Genomic DNA, 27,080 nt, shown 5'->3' on the forward strand with positions numbered 1-27,080 from the left:
AATGGAGCAGGAGAATATCAAAAATTGTAAATGTCTAATAAACTGTTCTTGTGAAAAGGAAAAAGCATAAGACGGCTATCATCACCTAAGTATCATTCCCTATATTATATGGTAAAGCTTGATTGAAAAGAACATGGACTTTGAAAGTTTGTACATGGTCTAGTCTGGTATAACAATGGCGTATTATCATCACTTTTGTTAAGATGCACCCCGACGTGTGTGTACAAGGGAAAGTAATATATTCTAATCCATGATGCTGAACTTGAGACCTCAGTGTTCTGCTGGTGGGCATGGAAGGGATACACATACTTGGCTTTTAGGCTCTGATTCTCTTACACTACGCAGAGGGTGTCTACTGTGACCAAAACTGCACCAATATGAGTCTGCCAACACTCACATTGTGGGTAATCAGACCAATGCCCTATGCAGGACAAGCAGGAGTACTATCCATTGGGCTACCTAAGTAAGCAGGCATTAGTAACACATGTTATTAGTAACACTGGTACATACGGAAATACTTCTGTTGTATTATGGAAGAAATATATATCTTTTGCGGTTATCTCTATGGTTTCAGTTTAAATCTACACAAACTTTCATTCACAACTGATGTTTCCATTGTAATTCATTGACAAAATGGTACAATTAACATGCTATAAATTGTACAAGAAAACAAAATTTAATCTGTAACTTCCCAACCTAATTTTGAGATTGCTGTTGTCAGAACCTTAACATTTATTTTTATGGCCTTAGTATGCATAACATAGGATCTGCATGTACAATCACTGTCACTCATTGTCAAACCCTTTAGATACCAATATATTGCAATTCGTACTGCAATATAGGTACCCCAAATCGAAACATATTGCAATAGAGTATATTTGCTAATACACAGCACTACCATTTAATAAAACTCACAAGAATCCTTCCGTGTCTGTTTTCGGTAAATTTAAGCTAATTATACACAAATCAAGCTTCAGACTAAAGTTGCTGACTGTTATCATTATACAGATCTTGTAAAGTGTCTAGTTACGGTTCTATTACGTGTTTCCTTCGCCATGTTTGTATGTGAACTGCATGGCTGGTTTCTAGACTATACTGCTTCTATATGTCAGGTATGCCCTGTGGTGAATACATCATCAGCCACTCTGGCTGACAGCAGAGCTTGAGGACACATGTGATTACCAGGCCGATAATACCTGTCCTATGGACTCCCCACCATGCTTAACAATACGGAAGCAGACTTCATCATCCCATGTGTGTGTCTTCGTCCTTTCATGCTATCACAATTTGCTCATTAATCCATCTTTGGATATGTTGGATATAATGCCTAAATGACTACATGCTAATATAGTGTGTAAGAATGGCCATAAACATGCCAAGATTTGTACACATATTTCTGATTATTATTTTGAAGTCACAGCTGGCATGAAATCATTTAGAACAGGACTTCCTTCTGGATGGCATAACCATATTCAGATGAAAATACTGGACTAACACTACTAGACATTGGTACTTTCAGCGATCAAAAACAGATAACGAGAAATTGAAAACAACCACATCTGCTATACAAACCTATTTGACTACATGTAAAACAGGGTGTACTAACCTCTGCTTCTGAGAACTCAGTGTCAATTTTGAGTTTTAATAATTATTTTCTATGATAAACCAACCCAAGGAAAATTATATTGGATAAGGAAACGATAATAGTCATTATTAATTTCATGACCCTGTCGGATATTTTTCAGATGAAAAATGTTTTCTTGAAGAAACATGCCTATCAGGGTAACATATCCGTTACAAAATACAAAAAAAACCCAACTAAACAAACACTTCTAGCCCTGGCTCTGTTCAAAATGATTCATTAAACATGATAAAGGAAAGAAGGAGACATTGTCAGCTTGATTTGAACACCAAAATAGGAATAGATCATGCAGTGGTCAAGCTCAGACAGCCACATATACACTACAAAAGAAGATGTAGGTGTAGCAATGGCCCAGAATAACCAGGTAATTATGACGCACATGGATATAACAAAGTATGCTGTGTCAAGACAGACAAATCCGCCTGTCTCCACTCCCGGCTCAAATGAAGCAAGCATAATTAAATGGCTGCAATGTCAGCCATTGATGTTCTCTCGAGGATGTATCGATCCCAAAGGTTAAAGCTATGATAACTACAATAGGACAGCTATCTTACTAATATTTAGCCCTCAGCAGCATGGACTGGGAGAATGTGAGAGCTTGCAAGTTGTTTGTACAGCTCTTACCCACAGCAAAGGAATCAGAAGGTGCTATACCCAATGTTCAAAATCCTTTGTCTAAAATTAGCAAGCTTGGTATTGTAGGCAGCAGCAATGATGTGCATAACTGCACAGTTCCTATGACAAGAAGCTTCATAAATAATCTAGAGGGCACAGCAGGGGCAGCTATCATGTGCATGAACAGCAAAAACTTATATGAACATCCCATGGACATTGCTGAAGCTCATGTTTGGCTTCACAAGTAAAAGGAGGTCAAGTAAACCTTTTTCATGCCTGACAAAAGTTAGCTTACAACAAGAGCTGATAACACAGTACAACTACTGTATAGCATACAGATTTTGCAATTCTTGAAATGTTTTATCAGGCATCATCATAAATATTAAACTCATCACTTCCAACTCAAAGAAACATTTGATGAGCTGCTGCAGTATAGTAACCAATCCACATTTATTTGAATATTGTTGACTTAATCAATTATTTGTGCTTGAAAATGATGGAAATCAAGGTATCCTTATCATATATATCCCATATTGAAGATGGCAGATTTAGGGTCCTTCATTCACCAGATTAACAACCTATGGCAAAGTATTTCTAAGACTGTCTTACCTTTGAACACAGAAATGAACACTTAGAGTAAGGGTTTATTCCCCAGTCAATGACCCAACTCACTAAGCAATTTATTCATGAGTTGAAAGAATTCCAATCATACATAACATATTTGGCTTCTATTTAATCAAGCAACTTGCTAAGTTTTACAGTCTACAAACATGGCTCTTCACTTCATTTTCAGTACAGTTTAGCATGGATTGGGAAAGAGAACTTTGACAATGGGCCATTTTCAGGATTATTAGCCATTTTCTGAATTTAGAATACTGACTGCCAGCTAGTGCTCTTTCAGAAACACACCTTCTTTGAAGGCTATACAATTTGTTAACGTTATTTAAAGCAATGGCATATTTCAACCAGGTTTGTGTAGAGAAGAAATAATTGTCTAACGGAATCGGTGTGTTTGAGCAACTTGTTGGCTACCCATCAACTTCGTAACTCCTATCAGATTTACAACTGCATGCTTTTTACTGTAAATACTTGTCCTTCAAGCATCAAACCTCCACTTTTAATTGCTGCAGCCCTAACTGTGGCTAGCTCAGAACAACACTAAATCCACACACCTACAAATGTATGTAATGAAAAGTGTACAGATGTATCTGGGCACACCAGTGTCAAATTTATTTTTACACCACCTGCCGTTTTCAGCTATCTTCCAGCACAGTGGGAGAAGGGATTGCCTGGCTTACCCAGGATAGATACTAGCTGCCGGCACTGCTTGTTCCTCACGTCGGCCTTCAGCTAGCATGTAATATGGCTGTGTTAACTGTACCTAATACTCAGGTAATGGAGAACTCCTGACAACACTGTACTAGAGAATATACATTCGCTGAATGCACCTATCATAACACTTGGCTCTGAAGCAGAAGGATAACCGGCCAGATGAAAGTCACAGATCGGCAAGAATGGTGAATTCTTAAAGAATGTGTGTTCAGGATAATCTTGTAGCCTGCTTGTTTTAGCTGTTGAGGATATATATACACTGAAATGTTGGCTAGGAAACAGTTGTAGGAGGGAGGGAGGAAGGGAAGGTTTAGAGGCTGATTGGGGTAGGCAGTGACCTCACTTCATCTCTAATGATAAACACAGGTTGTTTCTCCTGCAGAGAGTGGAGGTTAGACAGGATTAGAGAGAGATGCACTGCCTCCTCCTGCAATGAAACTCCTGCAAAGTGGTCCACCACATGCATGCAGTTGTGGAGGCCACTGGCACACTCTTGCTTCAGAGTAGAAATAACTGTTTTCTCATAAATTCTTCATTTCTGAAAGGTAAATATACAAGGCTGGGAGTTGCACAGACTACTCATTAAACAGATGTCAGACTGACCTGAATACACTTTTCACAGAAGTTAGTGAAGAGAAAATAAAACTGCATTTTATCAAGTTTATCATAAATGTCCACCTATGTGCAAAAGTGTTGTGCTGCCCTTGGTGACACACAAACCTATACCAGCAGATTTTTCCTAAGTTTTCTATGGCAACATTATTTTGTTTGAAAAAGTAATCTAGTACTCATGCAAGAACATTAATGAATAATGATATTACGATCATTATTAGTACCTGACACGCAGGCTTGTTGTTATATAGGCAAAGCAATCACTAAATGGGATATGTGTCTTGTAAAGAGTTCTTTCTCACTAATGATACGATGAAGGAAACCTTGTTTCCTAAAACCAGCTTAGGCTAATGGGCCTTCCAGTCAGTTCACACTCATTTGTTCACAAAATACTCCACAAAGCTGCCTTTGAATATTTTATATGAACACAAGCAGATTTTTCTCTCTTTTATAACAGAAAACCAGTAAATTCCCCATGAAGGTGTTCCACACCACTGTGTTGTGACTATACCTTACACTGAGTATGAGTTGGCACTTCATACAAATAACAAATCACCAGGTTAAAAAATAAGACAGCATCCATGTTAAACTGTGAATACAATGTATACCCTGACATATACACATAACATCATACACATAAAATGAACTAGGGCAATATCAGTGTCAAGTGAGAAGACAAATAAATGGGCTAACACACCTTGCAAATGAGTGAGTGAGTTGGGTTTCTACGCTGCTTTTAGCAATATTCTAGCAATATCATGGCGGGGGACACCAGAAATGGGCTTCACACATTGTACCCATGTGGGGAATCGACCCGAGTCTTCGGCGTGACGAGCGAACACTTTAACCACTAGGCTACTACACCATCCCCTTGACAAATGAACAGAAAATAAAAATATACTCTCATAAGAAGAAAAATAACATACATTTGAAGACTGTTATGCCAACCTGTCAGGACTGTGCAGGGAAATAGAACAACTCATGTGACATTTAGATTGTTCATGAATCCTGTTCACAAGTTGCTGCATCCTGATACTGAGTGTTTGATACAACAGGGGCAGACCTTGAGATTGATTCAAACACTTCAGGGACAAGTTACTCATTACCTGTCAAAGCAGAGTGCCTGGTTTCAGATATATGGTCCACAGGCAACATCATGAAGTTGGATAACTTCGGAGAGCCCATCGTCCATATAGATCACAAGTGGCTGGTCATACATATTTTCAAGGATAAGCACCTAGCATTTGGATGCAGTAACATGTAATTATTTTCTCTGTGAAGATGGATTATTTGAAATATTTCAACACAACCGCTCAAACATTTGAATTTTTTAGCCCTTACAATACCATAAAATGTTTAACATGATAAAAATAGATTTGAGCAAGCAGACTAGTGTGAAGTGGAATCCCTGTTGATTTAGGGGTATATACTCATACTCGCACAGACTGGGTATTTATTTTTCAGTAACAAAGACCAGGAAAATATTTTCATAAAATTAGTAGCATTGAAATAATATGACAAGGTACAAACACATCTTTGACTTATGGTGCAGTGATGAATATTGCCTTGGGTATACAGACATTTTGATTCATATGCATAGTCACATTGATCAAAGAAGACAGTAAATTCCTGTACCAACTGCATGTTGGTCTACAAGTACAACATCTGATCAAAGAAGGAATGTTAAATAGGTCAACCATTGCCCTATATGGGGAGGGGTGAAGTCAACTTGACCTCAAAACAAAGAAAGCTAGTCTGCAGGTTCATGTAAATATACCAGCTTTCAATGTTTACATTTCAGTGACTGCCCTGATGCCTTCATAACAAGTGATGTTAGTTTCCAATTGTGCTATCGTTCACAGTGAAGGAAAGTCATGTTTCTTGTTCATTATAATCACCATCCCATTTCTTGCTCATCAAGACAATATACATAGGTATTAGCTCTCTATTACACTCCATCCCTCCACCAACTTCTCCTACCACCCCTCACTCATGCATTCTCACATACAAAGAGAGCCTAGTAGGTACCTTCCTTCTTGTCAGGTCTGGGGCATACATTTGCACACATTTGCTCTATTTCCCCATGAACACGTAGTACAGGAAAACAAACTCTCGAGGATCAAACAAAATTATATGAATCATACTGAACCTCTTGAGTCATGGTCGTATTTGTCGACACCCAACTAAATTATTATGAGCATTATGATGAATGTGCTGCACATTCTTCAGTATCAAACGCCAAGACTCATTTCATAAAAGCTATTATGTACCTGTTTTTGGATGAGAAAATATGTATCAAGTATAACCTAGAAAGAGCCTTCTTTCCCACTAGCACCAGTTATCCAATACTGACGTTCATCACACCTTATATGATCACACCCAATATGATCAGAGATTTCATTATCATGCTTACTGTACAGATTCATGCATACATTCAGCTTGATGACATATGTTATATATTTCTATAGCTAAAAGTATAATTAACACCATGTAACCTTGGGACTCTTCTATAAATATATCTTTTAACATTAGCTGTATAACAAAGATGCCTTGACCTTTTTCATTAATGTTCTTTCAGAATGATACAAGTCAGTTGATAATTAAATATGATAATTAAATAGCAATGTTTGCAATATTAAGTGCCCTATTCCAATACATGCCCCCGAGCAACTTCTAGATCAACCTTTGAGCAAACTCTTAAAAGTGCCCCATACTAAGAATTTAACTTTAAATAAGTGTGTATTTTTAAATGAGTATATTAGATCTTTTTCCACAGAAAGCAAAGCAGTATATAACTGAAAACTAACTAACATAGACAATATTTAGTTTCATCGATGACTGAAAAAAGTTTTCTAATAACAAAGCTATGTTTGGTTTAGCACAGGTTTACATAGACTTTGAAAAATAGGAGTTAAAATGACTAAAAACATTGGGTCAACAAAGTAATTCTATTGTTAATTCTAAATAAATCAAGGGCTGTGAAAACATGGCTTATATTTTTGCCTATTGCATTTTACAGCCAGAAAAGTGCTTATTTAGTAGAGTTACTTGGATTAAAAAACATTTATGTGAAAAAAATGGTGTCAGATAGGACAAACATTTTGGAAAATATTTACAAAATTATTGAGGCAAATACACTGGAATTACGTGTCATATAAACCCCTGGGCTTAAGTATGTCCTGTCCAATTATTATGCCAAATATGGAAGACATAAACTCAACAGGCTATGAACCAGATAGACAGATAAATGAGTTTATCTTTCAGAATTTAATTTAAATTAATTTAAATATTGCAGTCATAAATATGTAGTTAGTGAGAAAGCTGGGAAGACTTAACATAATCAACTCACTGACTGCCAAAGTATGACCACTCATGTCCCAAACTAATGGTACTTGAGATAAATTTATTTGTGACTTATATGTTAAATTGTATCCTACAAACTATACAAAACATTACTTGACAATCATATCATCATGAATCAGGAGATCTGCAAAGGAAAGCTAAATATAGACAATGATAGACACCCAATTATGTCCAGCTATGCTACATCAGCCTCAAGCATTAAATAACACAGCTACACATGATGGATCCTTTAGTCAAGAATACATAATCAAGGAATATCAATTATTAGAGTCATACTTATTAACCTTTGCTGGAAGTGACTGATAAAAAAGTTCTAACCAACTTTGCAGTGAGACAAAGCAGTGAGAAATAACATATTAAAAGATCTGACAGCAGAACAGAACCTGCATTACAGTAGAACAGTCACAGGCTCAAAGTGACATGTATATCCAGGTGTCAGAAATTATTCATCAAAGTCATGGGGTCATTGTTATAACTCCAAATTTCTACAAATGAAACCCCTACAGAACATATATATTCCTTCATTCGTCCCTTTCCGGTGATGATGCCATGTTGCTCATGGGTGTACAAAATATCCATGACATCCCTTGTAGTGACAGAAGCCTCTGCACTTATTGGCTGTGTAGAGAGTACACCTGAAGTGACTTTCTATGAAGGTGTCCTCACATCTTAAACCTGAACTATATACCACATCAGAGTGAAAGATCTAATTTTGATGAGATTGGCATATGTGGACAGTTGCATCCAGTTTGATTAAATCATCACAACAGAAAATGCATGAATTGCTATCTCAAACCAACAAAATATCACAAAGGAAGTAGACAAATGTCTACAGGTGTGTCAGCCAGTGGTAATAGGGAAAGAAATGATATTAAACTAATCTGCAAATATCAGGTATACAAGTGACCATCCACCTAATGGTAAATGTCCACAGGTGATAGTCCACAATTTTTCTAGTCTGAGAAGAGTGAATACTGGGCATCGCATCAACCAAAGCAGCACTTTCTTTATATATAGAATAGGAATCAAACTGAACTTTAGAAGAGAGAGTTTTGGAGCAATAGAAACTAAGCTGAAACTTTTACTATCCTGAATAGTGACAACACACCCTTTAGAGCCGGAAATTTTTTAAACCCACTGAATGCCTGGGTTAAGTACCACCCTGTGCTTGACATACATACAGTTGAGCCCATTAAACAATGCCCTCATCATCTACATACCACATTTTGTTGTGCAAGGACAATTAAGATAATATGCAGTATTTGGGAGAGAGAGTTGAATGATATTTAATGCCACACTGAAGATTACTTTACTTATATAGCCATGTGAATACAGGTTGAATATGTTGTTCTGTTTCCCAATCGACGAACATTATTATTTTCCCTTCCGCCAAGCCCTAACTGTAAAGCTATAGCCCAAATTAAAGCATTCCTAGGTTCTCCATGCATTCAGGTTCTTAATCTCCCATATTATAGTAGCTCCTTTTCAATACAAATAAGATTTGTTTGTTACTATGAAAAGTATATATTTTCTGGTACTAAGCATTAGTATAACAAGTGCATGTGTATGTATGACTGCTAGTACTAGTCTAGACTTACAGTGGTTTTATAGTGCTAGGCTGCTTGTAAACACGGATACACCACTCCGACATATAGTACCAACTCAAGACCCACTAGTCCTTGCTTTATAATCCCCTTGATGTGTGCCAGGCAGGGTAACAACAAGTACAATCTTTTTAATAGCATTTGCTATGACAGCCAGAGGATTGAACAGGCGACCTACCTAGGGCTGGGACGATACACTATTGCACGGTATGATACATATCGCGATATTTCATATGCGATATGATACATATCATGATACATACACCTTGAAAGAATGACACAGTATTAAGATTTAAGATGATTATTTCAAGGTATTTGTGTATAATAAAAACACTACTGTAATAAACAAACAAGCAACTCTATCATACTTGCGTATTTTTCTCTAAATATGTACTTTATCATGTTTAAGATAATACTGGTTTTTTTAAAAGTCGTGTATCGTTTTGTATCGACACACCTGTCGATGATACGAACTGTATCAAACTTTAATGTATTGAGATGAATTGGTGCGTCAGTGAATCGTCCCAGCCCTAGACCTACCCTTACATGTTAGCTCATATTCCTCATATCTGTACCATTAAATACAAATTCATATCATTGTTTAGCAGGCAAGAAGGGATTGCCTCCCGAAGTCATAAACATTTACACAATATGACCAACAGATGTGTAGACTATGTTAATCTGATGGGATAAATAAACCCAAAAGAAACAAACATGTATCTCGTAACACAGAATCACTCAGTACTAGGACTTCATCAGATACCTACCATTCGAACAATCTCCGGATACGTAGGCTCTGTGAGAACATTGCGTGTAGCTGTGATGTAATCCACTAACTCATTCAGACAGGCCCTTTTAATTTCCTTACTCTTCAAATCTGACACAGGGTCCATAAAGTCAAACACAACACAACATTGCTGAAGCTTCTTGATGAACAATTCCTGCTGTTCCCCAGGTGGAGTATCTGAAATGGTAGATATTTCATTAATACATCTGCTAGACTCAACAAACAATTACAGCTTAATGCTATCTTTCCATGTTCTATGTTTGGAAATACCATCAAACAAGACAGTGAGCAACCAACTCGTGGGGTACCCTTGTGGTATGGTATCAAATACCATACCACACTATGGCATCATCTTTGGCAATGATAATCGCTTGTAACTTAAGCCATTAATCTGGAACCCCTGTCTAATATAATTTTGTTTGGTCTAGTAAGTTCAAATGAAAATAGTAGTCCAAATAATAACATTAAAATCTACTGATACAAGGTTTACACAGATTGAAACACTACAATTCAAGGTCTTTTCAACACTTTTAATGGTCATTTTAAAAGGCTTATTAGCTGGGTTATTTGCCTTAGTCTGTCAGTATTAAAACATGATGTAAGTCAGTGGTTCAAAGAAAACACCTGATATAGGAATCAATCTAAACATTCCGATGGATAATCATTCCGCATTTCCTACCAACATGTATTTCCAACTACACAGTATGGCTACTAAACTCACATATATTTCCATTTCAGATCCCAACGGTTCTGTTCAAAAGACATTTTTATTTCATAGTTTACCATGTTTTCAAAGGGAAGCGAGAAACTGCTTTTTCACAGTCACCCCCCTTGTAATGAAAAGAAACAAAACTGGTAGTTGCATTACATACAAGCTGTTAGGACGATGCATACAAGGCATTTATGATTCATTAAACTATAAGTTATAACTTTATCGAGGGACTAGGGACTTGCCTAACTAAAACAATGAATTTACTCTTAAATTGCCAATCCAATTGTCAGTTCAGTGCCAGTGCCACCATGTAATGGAAGTGTATATTCCAATTTAGGGAATGTAATTGCCTAATTTCTGACTCTGAAGCATACTTTGAAAATGTTATGTGTGTTTTCAGAATTCCCAGATATCAAAATATGAATTCAAGAAACACCCAAAATGCATATTATCATTAAATTCAAAATGATCATGATTTCAATCAGATAACATGAAATAGCATGTGCTTCTATCTTATTATCCGCTCATCTGTGAGTTACAAGAGGATTGGTGATTGAAGAAAGCTATAGTATTGGAAAGACATTATGCCATGCTAATTAGGTGAAAAACTTATGTTGTTAATAAGTACCAGCATTTGATGACTAGAAACTTTGTTTGGAACAGATGGCATTAGCGTGATTAATAGATGATTCAAATGTGAAACCTTCTGTACATCATATACTGAACATACCAATACCACTGGCAAATAAGAAAATAGATAATGCTGATAGGAAAATTGCTGGTTGTTTTCTGTAGTTCTCTTTTCACACAGCTTAGAGAGACATGATTCCATGGATGTCAGAGAAGTAAGCATAAGCAATTGTTTTCTGAATAAAAGTTTCACTTCAAATGCTTAACTTATTCATTTTCAGCCATATAAAGACCATCTGTAACAAACTAAACATGGACCTGACAATTGAATGACTGACATCATCAGTATCAACTTATGTACAAAATCTTTGACAAAGTATATTATGCCACCTGTTCTTTTTCAACCTATTAAATAACAAAATACCTTTTCCTAACATGCCTAATGTTCATATTAACGTAAGCCAAAAGTAATTTCATTTGTGAGATTTCAAAATAACTTAAACAATTAATATTATAAATATACACTGGATGAATGAATGAAATGCCTCTTCTCAAAGCATGTTTGGTATAGTTATTTGTTGTTTAATGTCACACTGTTTTTTTGCAGACAATATGATCAAAGTATATGACAGATATGTCTGGACCAAATGTATTGTGACTGCTACTTAAGCATTATGAGCAATGAACCATGCCATCAGTCTGATAAACCAAGTCACCAAGAGTCTAAAACTAATCCAGTTTGTCACCTCCAATATAAAGAACAGGTTGCTGGGGACTTTTTCTAACCTGGAAACCCCAAGGGTACTTTCGCACAGATTAAGATTAATTCTAACCTGCCATAGATCAAATTGAAATGCAAAATAATGTCCTCGTCCAAGCATGCCCTCAATCATCTCAATATCAATTAACTTTTAGATGAAGGATATGATTTCCAGAGTACTGAGACAAGGGTGGGAAGTCTTTTGTTAGACAGTTATAAGACCAGATATCAATAAGGACATAGTGGCAAATGGGTTATGGGTATTTAGGGACTGTTCATAATTTATGGCTAGGGGGTGATGATTTTGAAGGGGGTGTGTGTGTGTGTGTGTTCCACCCATTTTGTTCTGGGGAAATAGGGGAGTCATCAATTTTGTACACATGTACTAGGGGTAGGGGTGGGGATGTGGGGTGTGGTGTGTTTCAGCAATTTTGTACATAAAAATATTTTAAAATTATGTTTAAAAATTATTGGAGGGGTAACTGATTTTGTACATGACATACAGGGGGGTTCACTTACTTTGTACATAAATTTTAACGGGGATCATTCACATTGTACATGCCTCTCCATAAAAATCATCATCAAGCCCCTAGCCATAAATTATGAACGGTCCCTTATCATAATAGAATAGGACTTTAAAATGTCGGGTACTTGTGGATGAGCATATGTTTAATTTAAGCAGAGCTTTTGAAATGTTATTTTGTGGCATAATATCAATGTCTGTTATATTCTTCAAAGTCGTGCAGTAATGTAAATCACTGAAGTGTGGACATGGACAAGTATTACACCCAATATAGCCTGAGGCATGAGTGTACCTAAGTGATGGATTATAGCATTTTATTTTAAACCTATGATTAGTAGATTCAGTGATTAGGATTGTGTCAAACCCAGGCTAAATACCTCTGCAATGTCTGTTTCCTGTATGTAGTCATCCCCTTAAATACATGTATTGTTACAACTTATAAGTAAGAACAGTTGTAATCCAAAACTCATCATAATTCTCCTTAATATCTTGATACATTTGCGTCTTAATAATCTCCTAATACTTGCATAGTTGTAATTTATCCAGGATTGGAAAAGTTGAAAGGTATTTAAGTGCTGCATAACAACAGGTGAATAATGAAAATACTGATTAATCACGCTGCTAACATGTACTTAAGGTGATTAATATGAACAAAACTGACTTACGCTTCAATGACATTTAAGACAGAAAAGACTGACACCTGTATATTGTGTTATTAATGTAAACATGCAACAAATGATTAAGATTTATGTATATTTATGATACTTTGAATATCTATCTCATGACTTCACAATTCTTTACATATCAATGGTCCATACAATGCATTCACAATTTTCTAATATTCACATCAAGATGTTTCTGAAGTACTTGTTGCATACTAACATAGCCAAAATGGCGTAGAATGCTATTTTGGAACCATTTTCTTAAAGTCTATTTCAGAAAGGTGCCGCGGTACAAATATATATAATAATGATAATTGTGAGATAGAACTGGTATCAACAAATTATCTCACACCAACCAAATTTGATCCGACGACACAAAACTCAGAAAATACAATGATTAAATTGTTTCAGGTACTCAGTTATGTTATTGTAAAATACCGCTTGAAACAGACTATAACCGGCCATGATGCCAATGGCACCGGTCTGAAATATCATAAATTAATCAGACATATCAACATGTGAGAAGTATACAAAGTGTAAATTTGACGGCATAACAATTTTTAAGATCCACACTTAACCCTTACCTTTAAGATGAGGTAAAGCCTGCAACTCAGGGGCATTTTTAGTCCGATAATGCGATGAACCCTGAGACCGTTTCTGTTTTTTAGATTTGATAGACACCTTACTGGTGAAAGGGTCGATTCTATCGGCAACCTTCGCAGACATGATGGTATTTTCTATCGCAGGCGATATCGCCGCGATCCTGTAAGTGAATATGAATCCGACTTTCTAATTCATAATCGCTGATTCGCTCCAAGTTTTGAACATGGCCTCTGCTGATGCATTGCAAATTGACAATCCGTGGATACACTTGACAGCGCACTTCACTTCTCCAAATGGTAATTTATGCTCCGCTGACTACTCCATGTAACAGACAGATGTCATAAGATTGACCCAATATATGTATCCAATGAAGTGATCTCACTTAAAGTGTTGTTTTGAGGGCATACAAACTCGCAAACAGATAATCACAATGTTGCTACTAATGGTTTCCTTCACATCTCGTCATGCGGCAAGTCCGAGAGACTTCAACGAGATTTGAACGACCTCGTTCCCGAGCTTGAGGTCACAGGGTCATAGGGTCGCTACGAGCGAATGTTTACACACCAACGATAAATAATAATCCAACGAAAATTGCGTCAATAATTTATAACCACAGATATTTTTTAAATTGATATTGTTAAACATCCCACATCCCCTGTCCTTTACTTTAATTTATATCAACGACGGGCATAATTTTCTTCGCTTTATTGTGTGTTTTAATTTATGCGGTAATCAGGATCTCCTCAACGTGAATGTATATTTAGTTTTCCTATTTTGCACACTGCAGCATATTACACAGACGTTATGTTATTTCAATATTTAACACAAAAGAATGCAATTTTAAGTTATTATGTGCATGCATTACGTTTATACAGTCCTTTCCTTTTGTGGTTTATCATTGTGTGAACATTTCCTAGTGCAACGAGAACATTCCTGTCGTAATTCCTTAGCTGTCGAGTATCAGCCTGTACACTATCAAGTTAAATCACAACATATATATAATGTATTTCCCAGCAGATATATATAATCTTACACCGTTTTCAAGCTAAAACGCTGTAAGAATCCACATCGCTATATGCAATAATAAGGAAGTTGTTATCCACGAAGTCGAATGATTTTTGATAATTGAAGAAATATAGTTATTTTTTAAATGATTTCATTCAGTGTTAAATAAATGAAACCAATGGATTGTTGAAGCATCTTTCAAATGTGCCATGACAGGCGTACGTGACTTAAAAGACAGTGTTCAAAGCAAAGTTTAAGCACAGTTTAAGCGTCAACATCAATTAACACAACATATATTAGCACTGAAATACCCATATAGAACATCTTTTACCAAGGCAATATACACCTGTAATACACAACAAGTATATATTTGTGGGTGTTACGTACACTCCTTGTGTGTGTCTCACAGGAACCCTGTATAGCGTGGACGTTGTGTACCATGTGAATACGATAGAAAAGCTCATTCGTGCTCTGTTGGACAAACAGAAATACATACCAATAGTGTGTCTAGGTTTATTGTTGAGTTCGGAATATAGATTCACATTTTTTGTCATGATTATGAAGGCTATTATTTTCAATTACAATGAATGTTTCAACATTGAACATTTCTCTCAAAATACCCCAAACCTTTGACGTTTTGGAGCATGTTGTTTAAGTTGTTTAATCCCACATATAGGGATATATTTTTTGCAGATAAGATGATATGATTCAATAATCTATCAATGTATAATGTTAAAAAGATTTAAGAAAAATATTTACAGATAAGGATTTAGCGTTACGCAATCTCCCAATACGGATATATTCAAACGATATTAACGATTTACACTAACGGAATTTAATGAAACAGGGTATTAATAACAATTTGAATTTAATTTTGACTTGTCCATCAGTATTGTTTTTACAAAAAGAAAAGCAAAACAAAACAAAGAAAAAACAAACAAAAACCCCACAAAAATACAAAAAGCAAAAACAAACACCTAAAACATGCACTTCTATTTTCTGAATGCAATGCGATATTTATTGCCATGTTTTAAGACACGTATAGTCCTCAGTTCTTTTATTCCCTCAATCATCCGTGTCTTAAATGATTGCTCAGTTCTAAACTCGTTCAGGGCGGTGTGGTAGCCTTGTGGTTAAAGCGTTTGCTCGTCACGCCGAAGACTTGGGTTCGATTCCCCACATGGGTACGATGTGTGAAGCCCATTTCTGGTGTCCCCCACCGTGATATTGCTGGACTGTTGCTGAAAGCGGCGCGGCGTAATAACATACTCACTAACTCTGTGTGTGTTCTCTTTGTCGTGCCATTTTATGTTGACAATCCGCACCTTGACATGCACCTTGACATGCTCAACGAATTTATATTACTGTTAATACAGCATTGTTCACTGTCATTTTCAGTGCTTTCTGATTTTAGCTGATGAAACATTTTCCAATTACTTTTGACAAGTGTGCCGTGAAGTCAATCGAAAATAGCCAACATTTGATTAAAAAATCAATAGGTATGGAAATGTGCAATATCTCTGTTTTAGGGGCGGGGGTGGGGGGTGGGGTAGTTTAGTGGTTAAAGCGTTCGCTCGTCACGCCGAAGACCCGGGTTCGATTCCCCACATGGGTTCAACGTGTGAAGCCCATTTCTGGTGTCCCCCGCCGTGATATTGCTGGAATATTGCTAAAAGCGGCGTAAAACCATGCTCACTCACGCTGTTTAGAAACCTAAGCATAACAATTATATCCATCCACCGCCTCTTTATATGCGGGGGCGGTGGGGTAGCCTAGTGGTTAAAGCGTTGGCTCGTCACGCCATAGACCCGGGTTCGAATCCCACATGGGAACAATGTGTGAAGCCCATTTCTGGTGTCCCCGCCGTGATGTTGCTGGAATATTGCTAAAAGCGGCGTAAAACCAAACTCAGTCAGTCAGTCTTTATATGCGTGCTGATACATTTGACATTGTCCACGTGTGAATATTGTACGGATGCAGTCTTCCGTTTAATGACTCCGAGAAGACACTAATCTTGACTTCTCCATGCAGAGTGTCGCAGTGTACACCGTCAGATACACACGAGGAAACCCGGTACACCTGTAGCGTTAACGTTTACGTGTGTGTTGTGGACGTTCTAAGCAAAACTAAGACGACTGAATGGCTGATATATACTAAACAGAAATAGTATGGAATAATGATATATTAAACCAAATCTTATGAAATTGTACAAAATATGCTCAATAATGGTGGACCAAGGCTTATGTACATCACTGATGGAATGGACAGAGGCTGACTTGAAACATTGATGGAATGGAGGCTTTTGCACAATCCTGGTGGGAAGGACTAAGGCTTATGTACAACACTAATAGGATGGACAAAGGATACTGTACAACACTAATAGGATGGACAAAGGATACTGTTCAACACTAATAGGATGGACAAAGGATACTGTACAACACTAATAGGATGGACAAAGGATACTGTACAACACTAATAGGATGGACAAAGGATACTGTACAACACTCATAGGATGGACAAAGGCTTACATAAAACCCCGATGGGATGGACAAAGGATTATGTACAACACTATTGGGATGGACAAAGGATTATGTACAACACTATTGGGATGGACAAAGGATTATGTACAACACTATTGGGATGGACAAAAGATTATGTACAACACTATTGGGATGGACAAAGGCTTACATAAACCCTGATAGACTTGTGTACATGATTTTAAGGATGGACAGAGATTATGTACAACACTATTCAGATGGAAAGATGTACTTGTACATGAGTTTAGGAGGACATCACGTTCAGATGGAAAGAGGCTTGTCTACAGGACCGGAAGAACAGAGAGAGACTTTTGTACAGGACCGGAAGGACGGAGAGAGATTTTTGTACAGGACTTTAAAGATGGAGAGAGACTTGTGTACAGGAGATTAAGGGCGGAGAGAGACTTATGTACAGCACATCCAGATGGAAAGAGGCCTGTGTACAGGAATGGAAGGACGGACAGAGACTTGTGTACAGTACCGGAAGGCCGGAGAGAGAATTCTGTATATCACGTTGAAATGGAAAGAGGCTTATGTAAAGGACCAGAAGGACGCAGAGAAATTTTTGTACAGGACTTTAAGGATGGAAAGAGGCTTGTGTATAGGAGTTTAAGGGCGGATATAGGCTTGTGTACATCACGTTAAGATGGAAAGAGGCTTTTGTACAGCACGTTAAGGTAGAATATTCACATTTTTAAAGAAGTTCAAAAATATATATCAAATTCCAAAAGGTTCAGTGATTGGATATAAATGATGTATTCATTGTATTGTATATATCATTTTGTATATATCTTTCTATCCCTGTACATATAGTTTGTTTCACACGTTAAGATAGGAGAGAAGTTGGCATAACTTGTACCCAATCCATTCTCTTGAATAAATATGTTTAAATCAAATAAGATAGAAGGAGTCTTATGTACAGGACTGGAACGATGTGAGAAAGGCTTATGTGTATAAGGAGGATGGCAAGAGGCTTATACACAACACCCTAGGAAATGATATTGCACGACAGCATGATTTTTCTGGACTTTTATTGCTGAAAGTGAGAATTTTTTCTGTTTCCGTTCAGGTTTCCTTTTTAATTTTCAACATTGGTTACTAACGAGGACAGTTCCAGTCCTCACATCTGTACGTTATGTTCTTGCACTGTTTGTAGTAGGCCAATCAGGACTGACATCAAATACATAACCACGTATGCATGATACGTACAGTGCCGACTGTCACCTATCAGCTGTGAACACGCACATGCATCCAAACCACTGCACACAAAGCAGGACTGGATTTTTAAAAACATTTGCAAACATGACATGGTTCAAATCGGAATAATCAGGACCCAATCTACAAATACTGACTGATCCATTTTCCAGATTGACACAGAATCTACACAAATTCTAAATGTACGTATATCATGTCTGACAGTTGTGTGTAAGACCTCAGCTGGAGCCTCAGAGCATGTCCAGATGGTGTAAGCCTACAGATGATAGAAAAATACTGATATATCCCATAGACAACGACATGTATATAATGTTGTTTATTACGCACTGACACCTGTACCGTGTAAGCGCTGGATTAACTAAACTGCCATTCAAATGATAATTTAGAATTTTAAAATGAAATCGTCCGCCATAAAATATTTCTATTTTCACGACTACCTCGCGAAGGATGTGTGTATTAAGCACGCGTGATGTGAGTTTTTTAGACGTGGAATGCAGGTTTATAGGCTGTGTTTTGTTCAGCAACTACCTGTAACGTCGCTCAAACACATGGGCGCAACTAGGTCACGTATCACCAGTTGACACAAGCCATGCTGACATGTTTACTCTTTTGTTAAAACATGGTAGCATCATTCATACGGGGCAATATTAGTTTTATCCCCTGGCTGTTAATCAATACGTACTGTTAAGATCACTTGTGAGGTACTGGAAGAAAGTATGTGGACATTTAGTGACCCCCCCTCCCCCAACTTATATAATATGTGTGTTTATGTGAGCATGTACATCCTGTAAATTCTTGTGTATGTATCTCTCTCTCTCTCACTCTCTCTCTCTCCCTCTCTGTATACGACCGCCTCCGTGGTGTAGTGGTTAGAGCGTCCGCCCGGAGAGCGGAAGGTCGCGGGTTCGCCCCGACCGCGTCATACCAAAATACGTTAGAATATGGTACTTGTTGGTCCCTGACTGGCGCTCGGCATTAATGGGTACAACAAGGAATGGTCGGCTCGGAGTCAGTATAATGTGCCTGAGTGGGGTATTCATGCTTCACTGCGGCATAGTATCTCAGTGGGCTAGCACTATAAAACCAGCTTAAGTCTTGGCTAGTACAAGCAGCCGCACATACACATACACACGCATGCACGTCGTCATATAAGCGAAATATTCTCAAGCACGACGTTAAAACCCAATTTCACCTCACCTCACCTCTCTGTATACACGCAAGTGAGTATTTGTTTGTATACCATGTTGAAACCAATGGCATACAAGAACGTGGAACACGCGCATGGAACACAACCTTCCCGAAAACAAACTGTCACATCAGACACAGTTCTAGAGAACTTGGTCATCCGTAGTATTACACACTCTTTTATGGAACATGGATGTCACCAGCATCACACATACCTCTACAGATCACAACTGTCACCAGTGTTGTATACAGTTCTTCAGGGAGCTATAATAGTCATCAACACAACAGCACGTTTATGTGACTATGACTGTCACGTGTCAAACACATTTCTACAGAACACGATTGACATCATTAACAGACAAACCTTGACAACATGACACACTTTTACAGAAAACGTTTGCCACTGGTATTGCACATATTTCCAAAGAAGTAGTAACACAAAAGCTATGACAGAAAATGAGAGAGAGCGATTTATTTGCATATGAGGCCAAACGACCTACAGTACAAAATAGTACATAATATAATTGTTGAGTTACCAGATGTGTACATAGTATGGATCGAATAAACGAGTTTGCTAACAATGTTTTGCAAAATAAACGTATTTCAAATATTTTACATATTTGTTGATGATATTAATATCAGAGGATGTACAGAGACTTTGAATTGAGACATAATGCCCACTTAATGTCTTTGGACGTATTTGCATATCATACCATACGACCTACAATACAAAATAATACATAGTATGGTTCTTGAGTTACCAAATGCGTACATGGTATGTATCGATGGAAGAAACATGTTTGCTAGCAATGTTTCTCAGAATAAACATATTTCAAATATTTCACAAAGTAGTTAATGACGTATCTACGGATGTTCAGAGATTCTGAATGGAGACGTAGTGTCCACTTGACGAATGAATGGCAGAAACTGTTATCACCAGTATCAGACACACGTCTTTAGAACTGTCACTATCAAAACACGCAGTTTTACAGAACACGACTATTACTACAGAACCAGATAGAACTTAACTCTCAACAAAAGAACGGACACACTTACAGAATGCCTGACAAACACACGAATCATACACGCTTTCACAGAACATGACGGTTACCAGTGCCACACACGCACGTCTATAGAACAGTCAACAGTAACACACACTACACACATTCACACACACACACACACACACACACACACACACACACACGCTATACACACATTCACACTCACACACTACACTCATTAACACTCACGTACTACACACATTCACACACAACACACATTCACAAACTCCACACATTTACACTACACACATTCACACACTACACACATTCACACGCTATACACACACTCACACACTACACTCATTAACACTCCCACACTACACACATTCACACTCCCACACTACACTCATTAACACTCACATACTACACACACACCACACATTCACACACAACACACTACTACTACTACTACTGCTACTAATACACACACACACACACACGCGTCTATAGAACAGTTATAATTAACACACTTCTTTAATAACAAGAACTTGTCAGTCAACATAATGCCACACGCACTTCTACACAGTAACTTGACAGTCAACATAATGCTACACACACCTCTACACAGTAACTTGTCAGTCAACATAATGCTACACACACTTCTACACAGTAACTTGACAGTCAACATAATGCTACACAGTAACTTGACAGTCAACATAATGCTACACACACCTCTACACAGTAACTTGTCAGTCAACATAATGCTACACACACTTCTACACAGTAACTTGACAGTCAACATATTGTCACACGTGTATCAAGCAAACTTGTTCAGCACACGGCTCTGACAAGAATCAACAGAACGTGCCAGTATCATATTCATCTTTAGGTGATGGTTTGGTAGCCTAGTGGTTAAAGCATTCGCGCGTCACGCCGAAGACCCGGGTTCGTTTCTCCACATGGGTGTAATGTGTGAAGCCATTTCTGTTCTCCCCCGCCGTGATATTGCTGTAATATTGCTAAAAACATAAACTCACTCACTCACTATACACCTTTAGGGAATATGATGACTATCACGAGTATCACACACATGTCTTCAGAAAAACATTGGCACCAGCAGAACATCCACTTGACTGATCATCACAGTCACCAGCATCACAAACGTGTCTAGAGACAGGTGCTTTGTAAACATAGGTTATATTCGACGTCAAAACGTTCTACCATATAAGTTCAAGTCACACAAGCCTTGTTTCCGGAAGATAACTTGAGGAATCGTGATAGATCTATATCAACATCAGTTTGTAAGCACGTCATGTGTAAACACATGCCGGGTTCAGTGGACGTTACTATATATGAATGAGGCTCAATGTTAAATTTATTGTTTGATATTGGTGAGTGAGTTAGCCAGATGTGACGTCGTTTTTCAACAGTATTCAGACAGACCAAAACGTGTCTTAAAGTCCAGAGTGATGCAGGCCTTGAAGGTTATAATTGGTCTTCAGCAACCCATGCTTGTCGTAAGAGGCGATTAACAGGATCGGGTGGTCAGGCTCGCTGACTTGGTTGACACGTCATCGTATCTCAAATGCGTAGATCGATGCTGTTGCTGTTGATCACTGGATTGTCTGGTCCAGACGCGGATTTTGCAGACTGCCGCAATATAGCTGGAATATTGCTGAGTGTGGCGTTAGACAAACACACAAACAAGCACACAAACACACAAGCAAAGGTGGATGTTAAGCATAGGTAAGGTGCTGACAAACCTAGACACATAATCAGAAACGAAGACCCGAGTTAGAATTCATCTTCTTCAACCCACGCTTGTCGTAACAGGCGACGGGATCTGAAGGTCATTCTCGGTAAGGGGCGGTGGGGTAGCCTAGTGGTTAAAGCGTTCGATCGTCACGCCGAAGACCTGGGTTCGATTCCCCACATGGGTACAATGTGTGAAGCCCATTTCTGGTGTCCCCCGCCGTGGTATTGCTGGAATATTGCTAAAGGCGGCGTATAATAACTATAAACTCACTCACTCACTCATTCTCGGTGACTTGCCACCATGCCTGTCATCGTATCCCAATTGTGTAGATCGACGCTCATGATGTCTGTCACTGGGTTGGTTGGTCCAGGCTATTGCTAGACCTCCGTCATATAGCTACAGTAAATCGGTGTTAAAAAACAAACAAACAAAATCAGCGCTAATCTTCGTAGGCTTCTGGAACACCCAGGGGATGTAACTCCGCAGGGAGTCACAGCGCCCTATGGCCACCGTTTGATATGGGATCGGTGATGAAAACATAACGCTTGGCACGACAATATGTGAACCGTTTGAGTAATCATTGGACCAACATTTCAATTGTTTACAAAAGCATTAAGCTTGCAGTAATTTCAGGGGGGCAGAAAAAGGAAACATATCATAAAGTGTTTGAGATGGCAGTAATCCAGGCAAGGTAAACGCTCCGGTTCTTTAGCATACATAAACCAGCAGTATTTGCTTGTGGCAGTGTGTGTGAACACAGTATACACTCGCCACATAATTCTGTTTTCTCTTCAAACCGTGTTGATTAAGTAATGAGGTTGATTGTAGAGCAAATGTCGATGGAACGGAGGCGGAACAGGATGGTTTGTCCAATCGTTACGGAGACGTTAGCCTTGGGGCATTATTGACTACTAGCAAATGTGTAGACAGTCTCCCAGTACCCATAATTCCCTTGCCACTTTATGGGCTACCTTTGTAGCTTTATGATTTTATGGGTCATGATTTATCATTGTGATAAATTGTAATAAGAGAGACGAGTACATCCATAAAACACTTCCATTGCTTTGTCACTCCTCTTGACCCAACATTATTGTGAATAATCATAGTTGTGAATGTAACTGTATGATGTGTAGACTAGGGGGGAAAAGTATGAAATATATTATTTTATGTCTTGTAGATTTTTGTTGTTTCAAATTCGACGTCAAGTATATATAAGATTTGTGAAAGGCGCAGGCGCACAGGGGTGTCCTGAATGTGTGTGCTCCCATGGAGATGACGTCCCCAATAACCAATCAGTGCTCCCATGGAGATGACGTCCCCAATAACCAATCAGTGCTCCCATGGAGATGACGTCCCCAATAACCAATCAGTGCTCCCATGGAGATTACCTCCCCAATAACCAATCAGTGCTCCCATGGAGATGACGTCCCCAATAACCAATCAGTGATTGCCGTAAGTCTACCGATGAGGATTAATATCCTTGACCTAGATGAAGTCCCAGTGGCGTTGACCCTTCCTTGTACTTTCAACAACCGATCTTCCTGGTCAAGATTCATTACAGACTGTCGTGATATACCGGGACTATTGCATTTTTTTATCATAGAATGTTTTCTTCTTCTCTGCTTTCAAGAGCAATTATGTTAAATTTGAACTCAACGATAGACCCTCAAATGCCGTACTCTCCACGAGCGAACTAACCACATAATGATTAGGAAAGGGCGATGTCGTGACTTGCTCCTTAACTGTCATGGATGGCGTTACATATCTTGTCTCTTCTCCAATGTCAAGGTAGTCACATATACATGGAAACACATTGTATTTGTTGACTAAAAGGTTGTCTGGCTGCTTTTAGAGATTGTTTGAGATGATAAAATTGTTGTCTGGAAAGAAAAGATAGAAGATTCACTATTTGATGACGCGTACTTCAGAGGTTTACCATATTCATCATTCGTATGTAGAAACCAACAGTACATCACCCATCTTGAAAGCAACCAAGTGCAGGCCCCTGCCTAGTTCGGAGGGGATGGGCTGGGTTGTTGGTGGGGGTGGCTGGGGGGTTGGGTGGCGAGAGAGGGAAAAGGGTAGAATTCTTTTAATAAAATCAATTCTGGTTATTACAATATTTCTCAACCAAAAGCAAACTTTCGTCTTTTATATAATTTGTAGTAACTGATACACATTCAAATATCTGATAATCCTCCTCACTTTGGAACATTCATCATCACCCATTCAGACAGGAGAGGGGACTTACATGGGGTGGCTATTGAGGAGGAAACAACTAATATGCGATAGCGATAGTCTATTTTGACCAACTATTGTAATACTATTGCAATAGTTTCTCTCTCCTTCAATTGTCTCATTTGAAGTCATTTCCCAAATGAATGTATAGCTTATATGAAATAAAAACAAGTTGAAGTAGTTTCAGTCTCTTTTGATAAATGACAAGAGTGAGTGAGTGAGTTTGGTTTTAAGCCGCATTTAGCAATATTCCAGCAATATCACGGCGGGGGACACCAGAAATGGGCTTCACACTTACCCATGTGGGGAATCGAACCCAGGTCTTCGGCGTGACGAGCGAACGCTTTAACCACTAGGCTACCCCACCGCCCCATATAAATGACAAGAAACTTGAAACCCAGATCAAGTAAACAATTAAAACATAAACTCAATAAAGCTGCAAGTCAACACCCAAACAATTAAAAAAAATACAAAGCAACATAAATATTTAATAAAAGTGAACGAATCTGGTACTTCCTGTATTTTGCACTGCGCATTTATCAACAGAAATCAAGTACTAAACTATCGATAGTTTTCCACATAAAGACATATGATATAACTTGAATATGTTTTAATACAACTACTTCACTTCTTCGTAACCGATCAGCTAACAAAGCATATCACGGGAAACATGGCAACCTCGAACACTCTTAACTACTGTCAGTAAAGTTGTCTTATGGTAAATGTCTTTTCAGACCAGACACTCTGCCAAGGAATAGTCCTGTAAATTGTAGATCGAGCCACTGTGCAAGATGTCCAATTCGACCGTAGACTCGGGAGCTGGCATGATGGAGTATTATCGTGCACAATAGATTATGGTCGTCCATCACGTAACACGGTACACGATGCCAAGGACGTCTATCCGTTGACAGCGCATGCACAGCGAAATATCGACACACTGTTTGAATTATAAGACATCATGACAAATGCTATACATCTCGCCATTTGTGCAACATCCGGGTCATGTTCACAAAGGAATTGCAAGGCTGCGTTAATTGGAACTGTTGGAAGTCATGTACATTAACTTGCGACTGTCGCCCTTGAATATATCTGTTTTGCAGTGAATCTTTGTCAAGTTTGTTATACTCTCTGTATATATGTAAGTGTATTTTCACTTTACACACGACGCATTAAATATATCAAAATGAATCTAATGAACCCTGTTGGAACTGGTCTCTCGATTTCGCGTGCCATAGTAACCGGCGGCGTAGGTAGTTCTTCCCCACATCAATCATATAATTTTCGAGTTCAGACTCTACTATTCACATTCCGCCTTCATACAGCAAATATATTTCTGAGGGCCGAGTTCAACAACAGCCACACAATTCATTCAAGTTCTCTAATCCTGAGGTCAAAGGTTTCATGTGGACACTGAATTCTAAAAGTCTTCACACAGATATCTGGCAAGCAACCTTCTCATTTCGACTGGTTCCTTGATGTCTTTACGATGCGACACATTTATGCTATGTAGATACCGCATTCTCTCATAATGTTTCCCTTGTATCTATCCAATTACGAGGTGTTTGGATTTGCTCCCTTGCTTGAATACTGCAGAAAGGAAAAAGGAAGGGATGTTAGTGAATTTGTTTGAGTTAGTGAATTTAGTTTTACGGCGCTTTTAGCAATATTCCAGCAATATCATGGTGGGGGACACCAGAAATGAGCTTCACACATTGTACCCATGTAGGGGATCGAACCCGGGTCTTCTGCGAGACGAGCGAACGCTTTAACTACTAGGCTACCCCGCCGTCCCCCCTTTTCTGTTTGAATACTCAGAGCAACCTAAACATGAAGCCATTGGGCCCAATGTTACCAAAAAATTGAATACTCGTTTCCATCGTGTTTCAATACAGAGATATATAAAGTGAGACAAAGCGAAGAAGAAACTTGCCTTGCGCCTTAGGGAGCACAACAAAAATATCAATATTTTCAAGTAGAGATTCGTAGAGAGAACGTTTCTAAAGGACATTACCGATGCAGACCATATATATTACGACAACTATACATCAAAGGTGCTTCAGACTCGAAACAAAAGCAGCATGGAGTAGCTTTAATCGTTAGTAGCCGCACATACATGAGACAAGAAGATTGATTGGAGACGGGGAACGTCGAGCAAGTCAGTACAGGCTCCTAACGCCTTTAATACCTGACCAGCTCCTCGACCGCGTGGGTACTGTTGCCTTGGGGTTTCATGTGTAAATATCGCCTTATCTTTAATCTGATGTCATCGGGGGACCAATTACCATTCTTTTGACA

The 27,080-nt window shown here is 38.3% G+C and overlaps 1 protein-coding gene across 1 annotated transcript in view; it reads right to left on the bottom strand.

Annotated features, from left to right (window-relative positions):
- The window catches only part of LOC124286164 (serine/threonine-protein phosphatase 2A 56 kDa regulatory subunit epsilon isoform-like), a 48,106-nt gene extending 33,780 nt beyond the window's left edge, over nucleotides 1-14,326 (bottom strand). The window contains exons 1-2 of the mRNA XM_046722514.1: nucleotides 13,827-14,326; nucleotides 9,936-10,132 (exon numbers count right to left, since the gene is read on the bottom strand). Of these exons, the coding sequence (XP_046578470.1) occupies nucleotides 9,936-10,132; nucleotides 13,827-13,968 (339 nt within the window). The 5' untranslated portion in view covers nucleotides 13,969-14,326. The remainder of the gene's footprint in view (nucleotides 1-9,935; nucleotides 10,133-13,826) is intronic.
- Nucleotides 14,327-27,080: the final 12,754 nt, after the last annotated feature.

Source organism: Haliotis rubra, unplaced genomic scaffold (assembly GCF_003918875.1).
Source record: "Haliotis rubra isolate DU_JTF1 unplaced genomic scaffold, ASM391887v1 Scf377, whole genome shotgun sequence".
Taxonomy (NCBI): domain Eukaryota; kingdom Metazoa; phylum Mollusca; class Gastropoda; order Lepetellida; family Haliotidae; genus Haliotis; species Haliotis rubra.